The 12,500-nt window shown below is 43.0% G+C and overlaps 3 protein-coding genes across 4 annotated transcripts in view; 1 reads left to right on the top strand and 2 right to left on the bottom strand.

Annotated features, from left to right (window-relative positions):
• ythdf1 (YTH N(6)-methyladenosine RNA binding protein 1) overlaps positions 1-3,374 on the top strand; it is a 5,742-nt gene extending 2,368 nt beyond the window's left edge. The window contains exons 4-6 of the mRNA XM_035645238.2: positions 1-1,596; positions 2,106-2,150; positions 2,337-3,374. The exon at positions 1-1,596 is cut by the window's left edge and continues 45 nt beyond it. Of these exons, the coding sequence (XP_035501131.2) occupies positions 1-1,596; positions 2,106-2,150; positions 2,337-2,351 (1,656 nt within the window). The 3' untranslated portion in view covers positions 2,352-3,374. The remainder of the gene's footprint in view (positions 1,597-2,105; positions 2,151-2,336) is intronic.
• Positions 2,044-10,295, bottom strand: LOC118316940 (solute carrier family 17 member 9). Of its 2 annotated transcripts, XR_004795298.2 has the most exons (14): positions 10,103-10,295; positions 9,011-9,208; positions 8,797-8,936; positions 8,083-8,182; positions 7,470-7,594; positions 5,925-6,027; positions 5,691-5,787; positions 5,512-5,599; positions 5,400-5,437; positions 4,879-5,000; positions 4,397-4,452; positions 4,262-4,291; positions 3,919-4,149; positions 2,044-2,210 (listed from the first exon to the last, which is right to left on the bottom strand). XR_004795298.2 is itself a non-coding variant. In XM_035645241.2 (13 exons), the coding sequence occupies exons 1-13, from the start codon at positions 10,204-10,206 to the stop codon at positions 3,980-3,982; spliced, it is 1,371 nt and encodes a 456-aa protein (XP_035501134.1). In that variant the 5' UTR covers positions 10,207-10,295; the 3' UTR covers positions 3,369-3,979. The 2 variants fall into 2 exon arrangements, 1 of the variants encoding a protein (XP_035501134.1); XM_035645241.2 differs by lacking the exon at positions 2,044-2,210 and having other exon boundaries at positions 3,369-4,149.
• An 823-nt stretch (positions 10,296-11,118) lies between these two features.
• LOC118316986 (glucose-induced degradation protein 8-B homolog) overlaps positions 11,119-12,500 on the bottom strand; it is a 2,586-nt gene continuing 1,204 nt past the window's right edge. Inside the window, exons 2-4 of the mRNA XM_035645346.2 lie at positions 12,332-12,500; positions 11,985-12,182; positions 11,119-11,598 (exon numbers count right to left, since the gene is read on the bottom strand). The exon at positions 12,332-12,500 is cut by the window's right edge and continues 28 nt beyond it. Coding sequence (XP_035501239.2) covers positions 11,413-11,598; positions 11,985-12,182; positions 12,332-12,500 — 553 coding nt within the window. The 3' untranslated portion in view covers positions 11,119-11,412. The remainder of the gene's footprint in view (positions 11,599-11,984; positions 12,183-12,331) is intronic.

Below are 12,500 nucleotides of genomic sequence, written 5' to 3'. Positions count from 1 at the left end.
TACGCCCCATCCATCGGGTTTCCTTACCCCCTGAGTGAAGCTCCCTGGTCCACGGGGGGCGACCCCCCGATCCCCTACCTGACGCCCTACGCCCCCCTCAACAATGGAGACCATCACTTCATGCACGACACGGTGTTCGGGCAGCCGAGCGGCCTCAGCAGCAGCATCTACCCCCACAGGTTTAACTTCTTCCCTGAGAACCCGGCATTCTCCGCCTGGGGCACCAGCGGCTCTCAGGGCCAGCAGACTCAGAACTCCGCCTACGGGGGCAGTTACAGTTACCCCCCCAGCTCGCTCGGCGGCACCCTGGTCCCGGACGGGCAGACGGGTTTCCATAGCGACACCCTGAGCAAGGCGCCGGGGATGAACAGTTTGGAGCAAGGCATGCTGGGGCTGAAAATAGGCGGGGACGTGACGGGAAGCGGCTCGGGCGTTAAGAGCGCCGGCTCGGTGATCGGCGGAGGTGGAAGTGTCGCTGCGGCTGCCACAGGCAACGGCGGCACGCCGATCGGAATGCCTGTTCCCAAACCGACTTCGTGGGCGGCGATCGCGAGTAAACCTGCGAAGCTGCAGCAACAGAACAAGACCAAGAACAAACCGGGCATGGCGATCGGCGGAGTTCTGCCGCCGCCGCCCGTCAAACACAACATGGACATTGACACGTGGGATAATAAAGGGCCTGCGAACAAGATGGCCGCCCCTCTGCCCCCCCACCACCATCACCACCATCACCACCACCAGCAGCACCAGCCACAGCTCCACCCCCACGCCCCCAGTCTCCTCCCCCCCCTGCAGCAGTCCCTGCAGTCGGCCCAGTCCCTGGTGCAGCAGATGACCATGCAGGGTCCGCCGCCGCAGTCGTACCAGAACCACGGCTCTGCTCCGACACCGCAGACCCGCTGGGTCGCCCCGCGCAACCGCAACTTGTGCTACGGCGGCGGGAGCCTGGACAGCAGCGGCTCCTCCAATGGGGGTGGTGTCGGTAACGGGGGCGGGGGGTGCGGCGGTCTGCTCCCCGAGCCGGGCTCAGAATCCCACCCGGTGCTGGACAAGCTGCGAGCGTCTCACAGCTACAACCCCAAGGAGTTCGACTGGAGCCTGAAGAACGGCCGCGTGTTCATCATCAAGAGCTACAGCGAGGACGACATCCACCGCTCCATCAAGTACTCCATCTGGTGCAGCACGGAGCACGGCAACAAGCGGCTGGACTCGGCCTTCAGAACCATGAACTCCAAAGGTCCCGTCTACTTGCTGTTCAGCGTCAACGGCAGCGGCCACTTCTGCGGCGTGGCCGAGATGCGCTCGCCCGTGGACTACGGCACGAGCGCCGGCGTCTGGGCGCAGGACAAGTGGAAGGGCAAGTTCGACGTGGTGTGGCTGTTCGTGAAGGACGTTCCCAACAGTCAGCTGCGACACATCCGCCTGGAGAACAACGACAACAAGCCCGTCACCAACTCGCGCGACACGCAGGAGGTTCCTCTGGAAAAGGCCAAGCAGGTTCTGAAGATCATCGCCCAGTTCAAACACTCCACCTCCATCTTCGACGACTTCTCCCACTACGAGAAGAAGCAGGAGGAGGAGGAGGTGGTGAGGAAGGTGAGAGGCTCCATTCACACCAAACATCCTCCTCTTCATCGATCAGTCGTTTGGTTCATGAAACGATGAAACACGTTGATCGTGTTTCTCAACATGTTTTGTTTTGTTCACACCAAAGATTTTCAGTTTACTGTCACAGAGGAGCAAAAAACCCCAGAAAATATGAAAAAATTTAAGAAGCTGAAATCAGAGAATCATGACTTTTTTTTCATAAAAGCTACTTGATCCATTCATCGATTATTAAAATAGTTGGGGATTAATTTAGTGCTTGATTACTAATCGATTAACGGTTGCAGCTCTGATGTAATATATTATTTAACTATTTACTATGTTACTTTAGTACAGTTTTCCACAGAACCAGATGTAAAGAAGGTTTTATTAATATCAATATCAATAATGATGATAATATTGAAATGTTTGTATGAGTCATCGATTTGAAATGAGTGGGAACGTTTTAAGACTGTTTTATTAAAAGTGATGAGATTTGTATTTATGTGACTTTTTTACAGAGTTATGATCCTGCTCCAATTCCGAACCGATCCAGAATCGATCAGGTAAAAAGTCTGTTATCATCTTCCTCTTCATCTTCCTCCTCGAGCAGAGGTGTGGTGTGGCTGAAATGAGAATATTAATATTCATATTTTAATAATAGTATCATATAAGTTATTTTGTAACCTGCTGAAATGATCATAATAATATTCCTGTGTAACGTTGATTTATGTTTTTGTTTCCGTCCTCAGGATCGTCAGAAGTGACGTCGTCGCCTCATGAAGCTCGAACTCGTTGAATCAGATTTAAGATAAAAACACTCGGACATGTTCTATTTAATTTAGTCGACTCACGTCTCGCTCCACCGGTCAAATCGCTTCAATAATCTATATTTTTCTTGTTTTTCTGTATGTTCTTTTAGCCTTATTAAATTTCTCTATCGCGACCCCTGACCTTTGATTCTTAACTAAATATTAATATCTGCATGTCGTCAACATGCTGCTGATATTCACTTTGTGGTTTGTGTGTTGGACAAATGTTGTGCAAAAGTGCTTGTATTGGTTCCATCTTTCATGAGTGATTTATAATATCTGAAGATCATGACGTTTCTGTTTGTGACAATATGAAGCATTAATGTTGGAAACATGTCAACAGATTATATTTGACCATGAAGGTCAAGAATATTTCTGTTCTGTTACTGAACGTTTCCAACTGGAGCTTCAGGGTCGTTTCCTCTCGTTCTTATTTAAAGGATGAAAATAGAAATATTCAGATTATGATCCATCAGCTGATCTGTGGACGAACCTCTGGAGGACATGTAGCATGTTCTGCTTTTCAAACTCAAACCTTCTTTTCTCTTTGTCTTTTCTTTCTTAACATCATGATAATCTTTTTCATCATCTTCATGAATCATGGCTATAACCTTCTCACGTCTCATCCCCAGAACAATGTAAGCTTTAATGTTCCGCCATCGCCTCAAAATGTTTAACTGTAGCATCATACTTAACGGTTTATCGTCACGTGTATGAAACACCAGAGTGAAGTTTGTGTTATGGTAAATGTTTGTGACTCTTTCTTTTGACTTGCTGTATCGTGTGTGCGTGCGTGTGAACGAAGCGATCAGAGTTTTTCTGTGGAGCGATCAGAGTTATGTCACCGTATTGGAATATAGAAAATTTATGCAAAACAAAGTTTCAAGTTGCCCCTGAATGAAATATCCGTTGTATCAGAGGTCACTGTCACATTCTTAGATTTGATCATATTCATTATTAAAGAAATACTTATCTGTTGTTTGTATTTTTATTGTTATATTTATTATTGATTTTGTAAACAATCAGGGCTTCACATCCTGAACGTTACAGGTTTGATTTGAACCATGAAATTTAACCCGTTTCATTTTTAAGAGAAATTATTATTTTTGTGAAAATGTGAAAATGAGTCTGTAGTTTTTGTTTCAACACAACACTTGTTTTAACACCATATTCCTGAAAGGTTTAAAATCATTAAATAATTTCCATTTTTAATTATTCATTTTAAAATAATAATATTTAGAGTTTCAAGATGAGTCTGATTTAGTTTTTACAGTTTTAACTATCGACACAAACTGAACTTTTATTTATTTCAGTTGTATGAACTGAACTGGATCTCAGCATCACATCAAATACGTGACACTGAATTATTGTTAACGTCATGTGACCTGCAGCTGACATGAAGTGAATATTTGACTATGGAAATCAAAGGCTCTTCATTAAATACTATACAGTTAACAACATTTGTAGGATTCAGTTCACATCCAGCAGACGTTTCTCCACAGACAACAGAACAAAAACATGCCTGCAATATTCACGTTCCTTCGTTTTCCAGAGTCAACGTCTTTCATAAATCAAAGTGTGGTTCAGACGACGGTGATGGAGCTGGAGGCGTCCAGGTCGACGCGCCGAGCGTCTCCGAACAAGACGAAGATCACGAGACCCGAGGTGTTGACGAGGCTGACGAGGGAGAACATGGACGTCCACGACAGAGTGACCTCGATCAGGTACCCCGACAACGAGACCAGCAACAGACCTGCACGACACCGGGACAACAGGAATATTATATCATATATATATATAGAAATAGTCTTGTTCCAGATTTAGACATTTCCTGCAGATCATTATCAAACATCTTGGATATTTACCCATGAAAGCTCCCAACATGTTCATGAAACCTGTTGCAGAGAAGGAAAACAGAGGAGACGGTGAAATGACAAATGATCAAATGACAAATGATCAAATGATAAATGTTTTTAGAGTTTTATGAAAGTGATTCTCACCGTACAGAGCTCCAGCACACGACGGAGCCAGATCATGGACGTTCACCGAGACGCCGCTGAAACAATGAAACTCAGTCACATCAACATATAAATAAACATAAATCTGCTTTATGATTTATACCATAACATGAGACTGGTTTTATTGTCATAAGAGAACAAAAAGATGCAAACCAACATTGTACAGTTAAATATTTTGTGTCATAGAGCTTCAGCTCAACAAGCCACAGTGTTGAACTCATTATGAATATTAAACATTAAACTGTTCTTTACTATGAGTTACACTAATGTTCTGTCATAGATGTGAATTAATCTGCTGTAGCCTGAGTTCAGATACTTAATGGTGGAAAATGAAAAATGTAAGAAGCTTTATGGATGTTTTTTTAATACAATCTGGTGATATAAATATATTACTATCAAATATATATTTTCACTCATCAGTATCAGTGGTGAGTCGAGGTTATGACAGTTTGATTGACACGTACCAGCTAGTGAAGGTGGACAAACCCACCGCGACGGAAACAAACGTCACTGCAGAGGTGAACGAAGTGAACGCTCCTCCGGACAGAAGCATGATGAACAGACTGGACCCGCCCATCGCCAACAGCTGAGGAGAGACACACGTGAGTCCAGAACCAGAACCAGAACCTGGACCTGGATCTGGACCTGACTCAGAGCCGTCATAAAAACAAATACGAGGCATGATATTATTGAGATTGGTAAATTCTGAAACTCATTCTGTTCCTGTGTTATTGTGGTGTCAGAACAATTGGAAAATGTATCATTTAAATATTTTTTTTGTTTGGTAGATTCTCATCATTCATAATGTAATATTGTCTCTAATCCCTGGGATTTAAAACGTCACGACGATTGTCGTCACATGTTTGAGACGTGGAAAAATGACATTACACATGAGTTACTGTACGTATCAGGACGAGACTAACACTTCACTGTCTCAACTGTATACTGGATACACTTACAATCACAACAGCTTGTTAATACTCACCTGCATTATCTTTCTCACAGTCGATAGTTCATATCCTCCTGAAAACAACAACATGATTGGTGTTGTAATGGTAACATACTGTAACAAAACAATAATGAGACTTATTTCACACCATGTTTTTTGAGGTAGTCGGACATGTATCCTCCACCGAGCGCTGAAGGAATCGCAACAAGCCACGGGATCACGTTGTAGACGGAACCCTGCATGAGCAGATACGTCGGGAGAAGAGGAACCGGTTCAGACGGAATTCAAACAATGTGCTCGACTCAGAGACGGAGGAGGACACGATACCGTAGCGTCGGGGAAGGACTCCTTGAAGTACGTCGGCAGCCATGACAGTAACGTGTTGGACGTGCTGGCGGTGCACATGTGAGCAAAGACCATCGCCCTGGAGACAGGGGAGGGGGGGGGGGTCAGGCTGAAACACTGGTTGTAGGGTTAGGGTTGTACGGTAAAGGGCTAGGGTTACCCTGTCGTGTGATGTACAGTAAAGTGACAGTGAAAGTTAAAGGTCAGAATCTGTACCAGACCGGCGGCTTCTGAAGCAGTCTGATCCAGTGAGACAAGTTCCACTGGGAGAAGTTACTGTCTCCACTGAGACTCTCCAGCTGGCGGGGGGACACTTCACCTGAGACAGACATGACATCATAATGTACATCATACATGACATCATACTCGACATCATACATGACATCATACTGTACATCATACATGACATCATACATGACATCATCATGTTATGTTTTTGTATATCATAATGTTGAGAGTAAAGTGTAAATGTCGAGGATAACGTATACATGTCTAAATATCGAGGATAAAGTATAAATGTATAAATGTCGAGGATAAAGTATAAATGTATAAATGTCGAGGATAAAGTCTAAAGGTGTAAATGTTGATGATAAAGTCTCAAGGTCTAAATGTTGATGATAAAGTCTAAAGGTCTAAATGTTGATGATAAAGTCTAAAGGTCTAAATGTTGATGATAAAGTCTAAAGGTCTAAATGTTGATGATAAAGTCTAAAGGTCTAAATGTTGATGATAAAGTCTAAAGGTCTAAATGATGATAAAGTCTAAAGGTCTAAATGATGATAAAGTCTAAAGGTCTAAATGTTGATGATAAAGTCTAAAGGTCTAAATGTTGATGATAAAGTCTAAAGGTCTAAATGTTGATGATAAAGTCTAAAGGTCTAAATGTTGATGATAAAGTCTAAAGGTCTAAATGTTGATGATAAAGTCTAAAGGTCTAATGTTGATGATAAAGTCTAAAGGTCTAAATGTTGATGATAAAGTCTAAAGGTCTAAATGTTGATGATAAAGTATAAAGGTGTAAATGTTGATGATAAAGTCTAAAGGTGTAAATGTTGATGATAAAGTCTAAAGGTCTAAATGTTGATGATAAAGTCTAAAGGTCTAAATGTTGATGATAAAGTCTAAAGGTCTAATGTTGATAAAGTCTAAAGGTCTAAATGTTGATGATAAAGTCTAAAGGTCTAAATGATGATAAAGTCTAAAAGTGTAAATGTTGATCATAAAGTCTAAAGGTCTAAATGTTGATGATAAAGTCTAAAGGTCTAAATGATGATAAAGTCTAAAGGTCTAAATGATGATAAAGTCTAAAGGTCTAAATGATGATAAAGTCTAAAGGTCTAAATGTTGATGATAAAGTCTAAAGGTCTAAATGATGATAAAGTCTAAAGGTCTAAATGTTGATGATAACATATAAATGTCTGAATATCAAGGATAAAGTATACATGTATAAATGTTGAGGATAAAGTATAAATGACGATGATAAAGTATAAATGTCTAAATGTTGAGGATAAAGTCCAAATGTTGAGGATAAGTATAAATGTTGAGGATAAAGTATGAATGTCAACATTTTCAAGATATTTTGTAGAAGAAGACATGTTGTTATTAGTTTGATAAATTCTTAAAAATTCAACTTTAATCTTGACATTTTTACTTTATTCTCCACATTTCGACTTTTTTCTTATGCCTGGCCCTCATACTCTTCCATAGTGGTCAACAACCTTTGTTCAAGTTAATATTCAAGAATATGTTTAGTTACTGTACCTTTTAAAAAACACTGCCAGACCAGCAGAGCCCACAGCCACGACAGGAAGCCTGTGAAGTAGAACATGCTCTCCCAGCCGTACCGGTCCAGCATAATGGAACCCATCCCACCTGCCATCAGCGTCCTGACGGAGCAAACAGAGAGAGTGTGTGTGTGTGTGTGTGTGTGTGTGGGTGGGTGGCAGCTCGGCCAATCAGGGGCAAATGCTTTGTCCCCAGTCAGAGAAAGATTCAGTTCAGTTGGTTACGTTGAATCTCCAGGAAATGACCTGTGACAACGTGTGTGTGTGTGTGTGTGTGTGTGTGTGAGAGTGTGTGTGACTGTGTGTGTGTGTGTGTGAGAGTGTGTGTGTGAGTGTGTGCGTGTGTGTGTGTGAGAGTGCGGTGAGTGTGTGTGAGTGTGTGTGAGTGCGTTTGTGTGTGTGAGTGTGTGTGTGTGTGTGTGTGTGTGTGAGTGAGAGTGTGTGTGACTGTGTGTGTGTGTGTGTGAGAGTGTGTGTGTGAGTGTGTGCGTGTGTGTGTGTGAGAGTGCGTGTGTGTGTGTGAGTGTGTGTGAGAGTGTGTGTGAGTGTGTGTGAGAGTGTGTGTGTGTGTGTGTGTGTGAGTAATATACCCAAGATAGGTAGCACTGTGCATGGTGCTCATTAAAAAGCCTCGCTCTCCTTCCACGACGCGCTGAGCACAGATACTTGCCAGAGATGGAAAGAAAACACCTGCAGACACGATGAGACGCTGACATCATCCATCAACTCTCATCAACTAAATCTGTCCTTTTTTAAAAATAGATTAATTCAACTCATTTTTCAAGCACAAATGTCGACCATTTTCTATTCGACTCTCTTTCACTGCTTTTCTCTGTTTCATGTTCAAATTAAAACAGAATATTCTTGATTGTGAAAAACAATATTGTGGGAAAATGTTTCCTCACAGGATCAGTGATTAATAAATGATTCGAGAAATTCTTCAGTTCATTCTTCAGTTCTTACAGAATTTAATGCAGAACAACATTATATTATTTAAAGGAAGAGTTTGAAATTCTGAGAAACGTGCATATTCATGTTTTGATATCATGCACTCGTGTGTGTGGTGTATATGAAATAAGAAGAATAAAAAGATATGGATACAGTGTGATTGACAGCTGATACTGTCCAACAGCTGCAGGTCGCAGGTGTCAAAAATCCCAAACGGACGTTGACATCATGTGGTTGATACTGTGACTGTTGGACAGAGGGAGGCTGACAATCACTGCTCATCACATCATATCAGTTTCTGCATCTTCCTCTAACTTGACAAGTGAATAAAAAATGTGAACTGTTCAGGCGCTCACCTTGCAGCAGGCCCATGAGGAACCGGGCCGTGGTCATGAGGGCGAGGGTGTGGGATCCGAGCTGAGCCACCAGAGGCGTCAGCGCTGTGATCAGAGCCCACGTGGCGACAGAGACGAGCAGGACGCGCTCTCCTCCCACTCTGACATCACAACATCACAGAGTCACATCACAGAACTGTCAATGTCCACGTTCTGTACCGGCCTTATTACTCACTTGTCACTGGCGTGTCCCCCCAGGATCTGAGTGAAGCAGTAGCCCCAGAAGAATCCGCCCAGAACCAGTCCAGAGTCGATCTTGTTCCACTGAAAAGCCGCGGCCATTGACACGGCACAGATGGGCACGGCCATCCGGGCACAGTACAGCAGGCAGGTGCCGAGGAACAGCATCAGGATCCATCTCCGAGCCAAAGGTCTACGAGCACCAAGATGGAGAGAGAGTCACGTACGACCTCACTGTACTTTACTTACTGTAACTGTGACAACTGAAGATGATCAGATGGAGGAAGAAAACCAGGGCCCAGTCGTTCAATGTCATCTGGATTATTATGATCCGTATTTGACAATGTTATGTTTTGCTATCCAGGATCACGTCATCCAGACAACCTGCGTCACGGTTTTTCAAAGCAACATTGGATTCGATCCAATGATCCTGATCCAGATACAAACGTTTCAAGATTATCAAATCTGGGTTACCAGTGTTTTCAATGGGACTACGAACTGTGTCACACTGGAGGCCACTGTTACCATGTGAACAACTCAGTGTCTTGATATAGAAACAGAAAACTTTCCATTTAATGTCTTTGAAACGACAAATTAAAAATCAAATCAAAAGTTTGAAGTCTGTCTTTGTTTGCTGTAGCTGTGTGACAGTTTGTTCCTCAGATGAATCTGTTCTGCTCTTTCTGGTTCTCGTTCATGACGTTCAGATTATTGTATTATAATTAATATAAAGTGAAGAATTTGATTCATTTTGTTTGATCGTTACAGTACTGAAACTTAAACTTCTTCATCACTGTAACGTTAAAAATTCAGGTGTGAAATATGAATAAATGTAATTTACCACACGATATGAATTGCACTACAGTTTGTTGCCGACATCCTGTCTGAATCCACCCGTCTGCTGGGATCAGAATAATCCAGATTTTTTCCAAATCCTAGCAAAAAGTTTTCAACAATTCAAACTGAGGGTTTGATCCGGATCAAAACCAAGATTGGATTACGTGATCTGATCCAAATCCATAGTCCGAACTCCAGTGGGATAACTTTTGAACAACCGGGCCCAGAGTCTGACCTACACGAGTCTTACCTCGGCCACAGGTTCTGGTGTTTGGACCCGTCAGAACATCCCTTCACAGAGTAGATGTTTGGTTTGTCGCTCCAGACGTCTGCGCCCGTGTGCTCGTCAGCCATCAGACGACAGCGAGCTCCTCTGAAATGTGTCTGCTGCTCTGAGCCGAGCTCGGCTTCACCTCGTGTCCCCGGGCCACAGGCAGAACGAGTCCGACTTGTTGGAACAAAACTCAAGAGAAACTGGTTGTGATTTGTAAACTGAAAGTGCTGCTCTGATTGGGCCTCACGAGAGAAACTGTCCCCGGATCCACACAATGAAAACCAGCTCTTTACGGTTCAAAAGTTTTCTTTATTTTAATAATTATAAATCTGATCTTAAAAATGTTGAATAATAAAAGGGGGTGAGTTCTCTGGGTCTATACATGATGCAACCTAAAGACATGATGATGGACAGTAGCAGCAAGTAGTTTTTTTTAAATATAGAAAAGTAACTCAACCAAACAAAACTTTACATGTACATGCAGTTTTAAAAGTGACCAACCAGTTCACTGCGTTTGATCAATTATCAAAACAAAGCCAGTGAAAAAAATAATAACATCAAAAAAACCTTCTGGAACCTGTCACTCACTCTTCAACGTCTCTGTCTGTGTGGAACCTGCAGTCACAACATTATCACAACATTATCACAACATTATCACAACATTATCACAACATTATCACAACCTCCCCCTCCACCTCCAATGTGAAAACAACCGCAGCCCTGCGGGGGCGGGGCTTACGGGGGGGTGTCTGTAATCCAGCTGTCAGTCAGGACTGTAGACTGTATATAATCAAGTCAGGACCTGCCTCACGTCCTCACACACATTTCAAATGATATTTGTACAAGGAGGAAGTTCGTCCCATTGAAACACTGTAAAAGGTGCAATCGTCAAATTCCAAACATCACACTAAATAAAATTTGTATAATATTATATTAATTAATAATAATTATGTTACATTAATAAAGCGTATATGTTTTCCTTTAATTGAAAAATATCCACATTTTGTTTAGAAATTTAGATGTGAATTATGGTTCTGTGACTGTATCTGATCCTCACACACGACGACATCATCACATTCTTTCATTCATCAGAATAATTGGCGAGAAATAAATGATACAAGTGACTTTAGTAAAAGAATAGAATATAAAACAGAAATCTGAATTTCATCTCAAACTCCAGGATCAGTATTCAAACAGAATCATTCTGTCACTTTGCAAACACAGTAATTTACAGTTCACACGAGTGGAGTCATTTGATTCATACAGTTTGTTTCCACACGTGTTACCTATCGGCCACACGTCACGGGCTCCTCGATGGTTCCCGTGCTCAGGTCCGTCATCTTCGGATACTTCAGCTTCTTCTGGTCGAGCTCGTTCTGCGCCCACAGCAGCATCTTCAGCAGTTTCGCCAGTTTGGGCGTCGACTGCCTGTTTTCATAGTCCAGCACGGCCTGGTTCACCTCGCTCCACACCTGAGCACCGACACATTCACCGTGTTCTTACATACCATAATCCATTAATCCAGAAAAAAATCATCCACAGATTAATCGTTAAAGGAAAATAATCGTTAGTTGCAGCCATACTTTAATGCACCGAGGTGTTTTATCGTCTGCTGCATTATATTCAGATGTAAGGAGGAAAATAAAATTAGAAACATCTCTCATAATATAATTAATTCCAGCACAACACAGAACCTGAAGCTCATACAAAGCTTAGAGTTATCAAATAAAGACACTGTACTGTAATATGATGCAGATGAAACGTTACAGTGATTTTCTTTTCCCCTCGGTTTGGACCGAACCAGATCTGCGTCTGTGTCAGATCTGTTGAGTGACACTGAACAACGACTGGTTCCGACCTTTTGCCGCTGCATCATGTTGAGCAGGTCTCCGAAGGGCGAGTCCTCAGGGTTGTCGAAGGCCAGAAGGGCGAGCGTCCTCTCCATCTCCGTCAGACACTCGCGGCTCTCCTCCCCCTGCTCAGCCAGTTGTGTCTGAGCGAACTCCAGTGCCGACTCCGTCTCTCTGAGTCGGATCAGCTCGATCAAGTGTTGCTGCTGCAACGAGCACAAAGAGCCGACGATGAACTTTGAAGAATCTCGTCCATCATTTGGAAAGGAAACGGAAAATAACCTGACGCCTTATTCTCGCTGCTGCTCAGAGAGTACGCCTTCTGTCCACTGACAGTGTCCGTTCACTAACGTACCTGCAGGTGAAAGTACAGGTATCTGTTGGTGTCCAGCAGCTCCGGGTGGAGGCTGTTGATGAGTGCGATGGCTTCCTGTATCTGTCCCTTCAGGATCATCTCTCTGATCTTGATCCTCTCGTCCAGAGAGTCCAGGTCCATGCTCGGCTCGATGCCAGACTCCATCCGG

Source organism: Scophthalmus maximus, chromosome 3, assembly GCF_022379125.1.
Source record: "Scophthalmus maximus strain ysfricsl-2021 chromosome 3, ASM2237912v1, whole genome shotgun sequence".
NCBI lineage: Eukaryota > Metazoa > Chordata > Actinopteri > Pleuronectiformes > Scophthalmidae > Scophthalmus > Scophthalmus maximus.
The sequence above is the reverse complement of the archived record's forward strand: the minus strand, read 5'-3'. Positions and strand labels throughout refer to the sequence as shown.

Bases quoted from the DNA above. Each gene is read 5' to 3' on its own strand.
- LOC118316940 (XM_035645241.2), bottom strand. From the start codon at position 10,206: ATGGCTGACGAGCACACGGGCGCAGACGTCTGGAGCGACAAACCAAAC. The intron at 8,937-9,010 runs GTGAGTAATAAG...TTGTGATGTCAG, and splicing joins GGGGGACACGCCAGTGACAA to AGTGGGAGGAGAGCGCGTCC. The intron at 4,453-4,878 runs GTACGTGTCAAT...TCATTGTTTCAG, and splicing joins TTGTCCACCTTCACTAGCTG to CGGCGTCTCGGTGAACGTCC.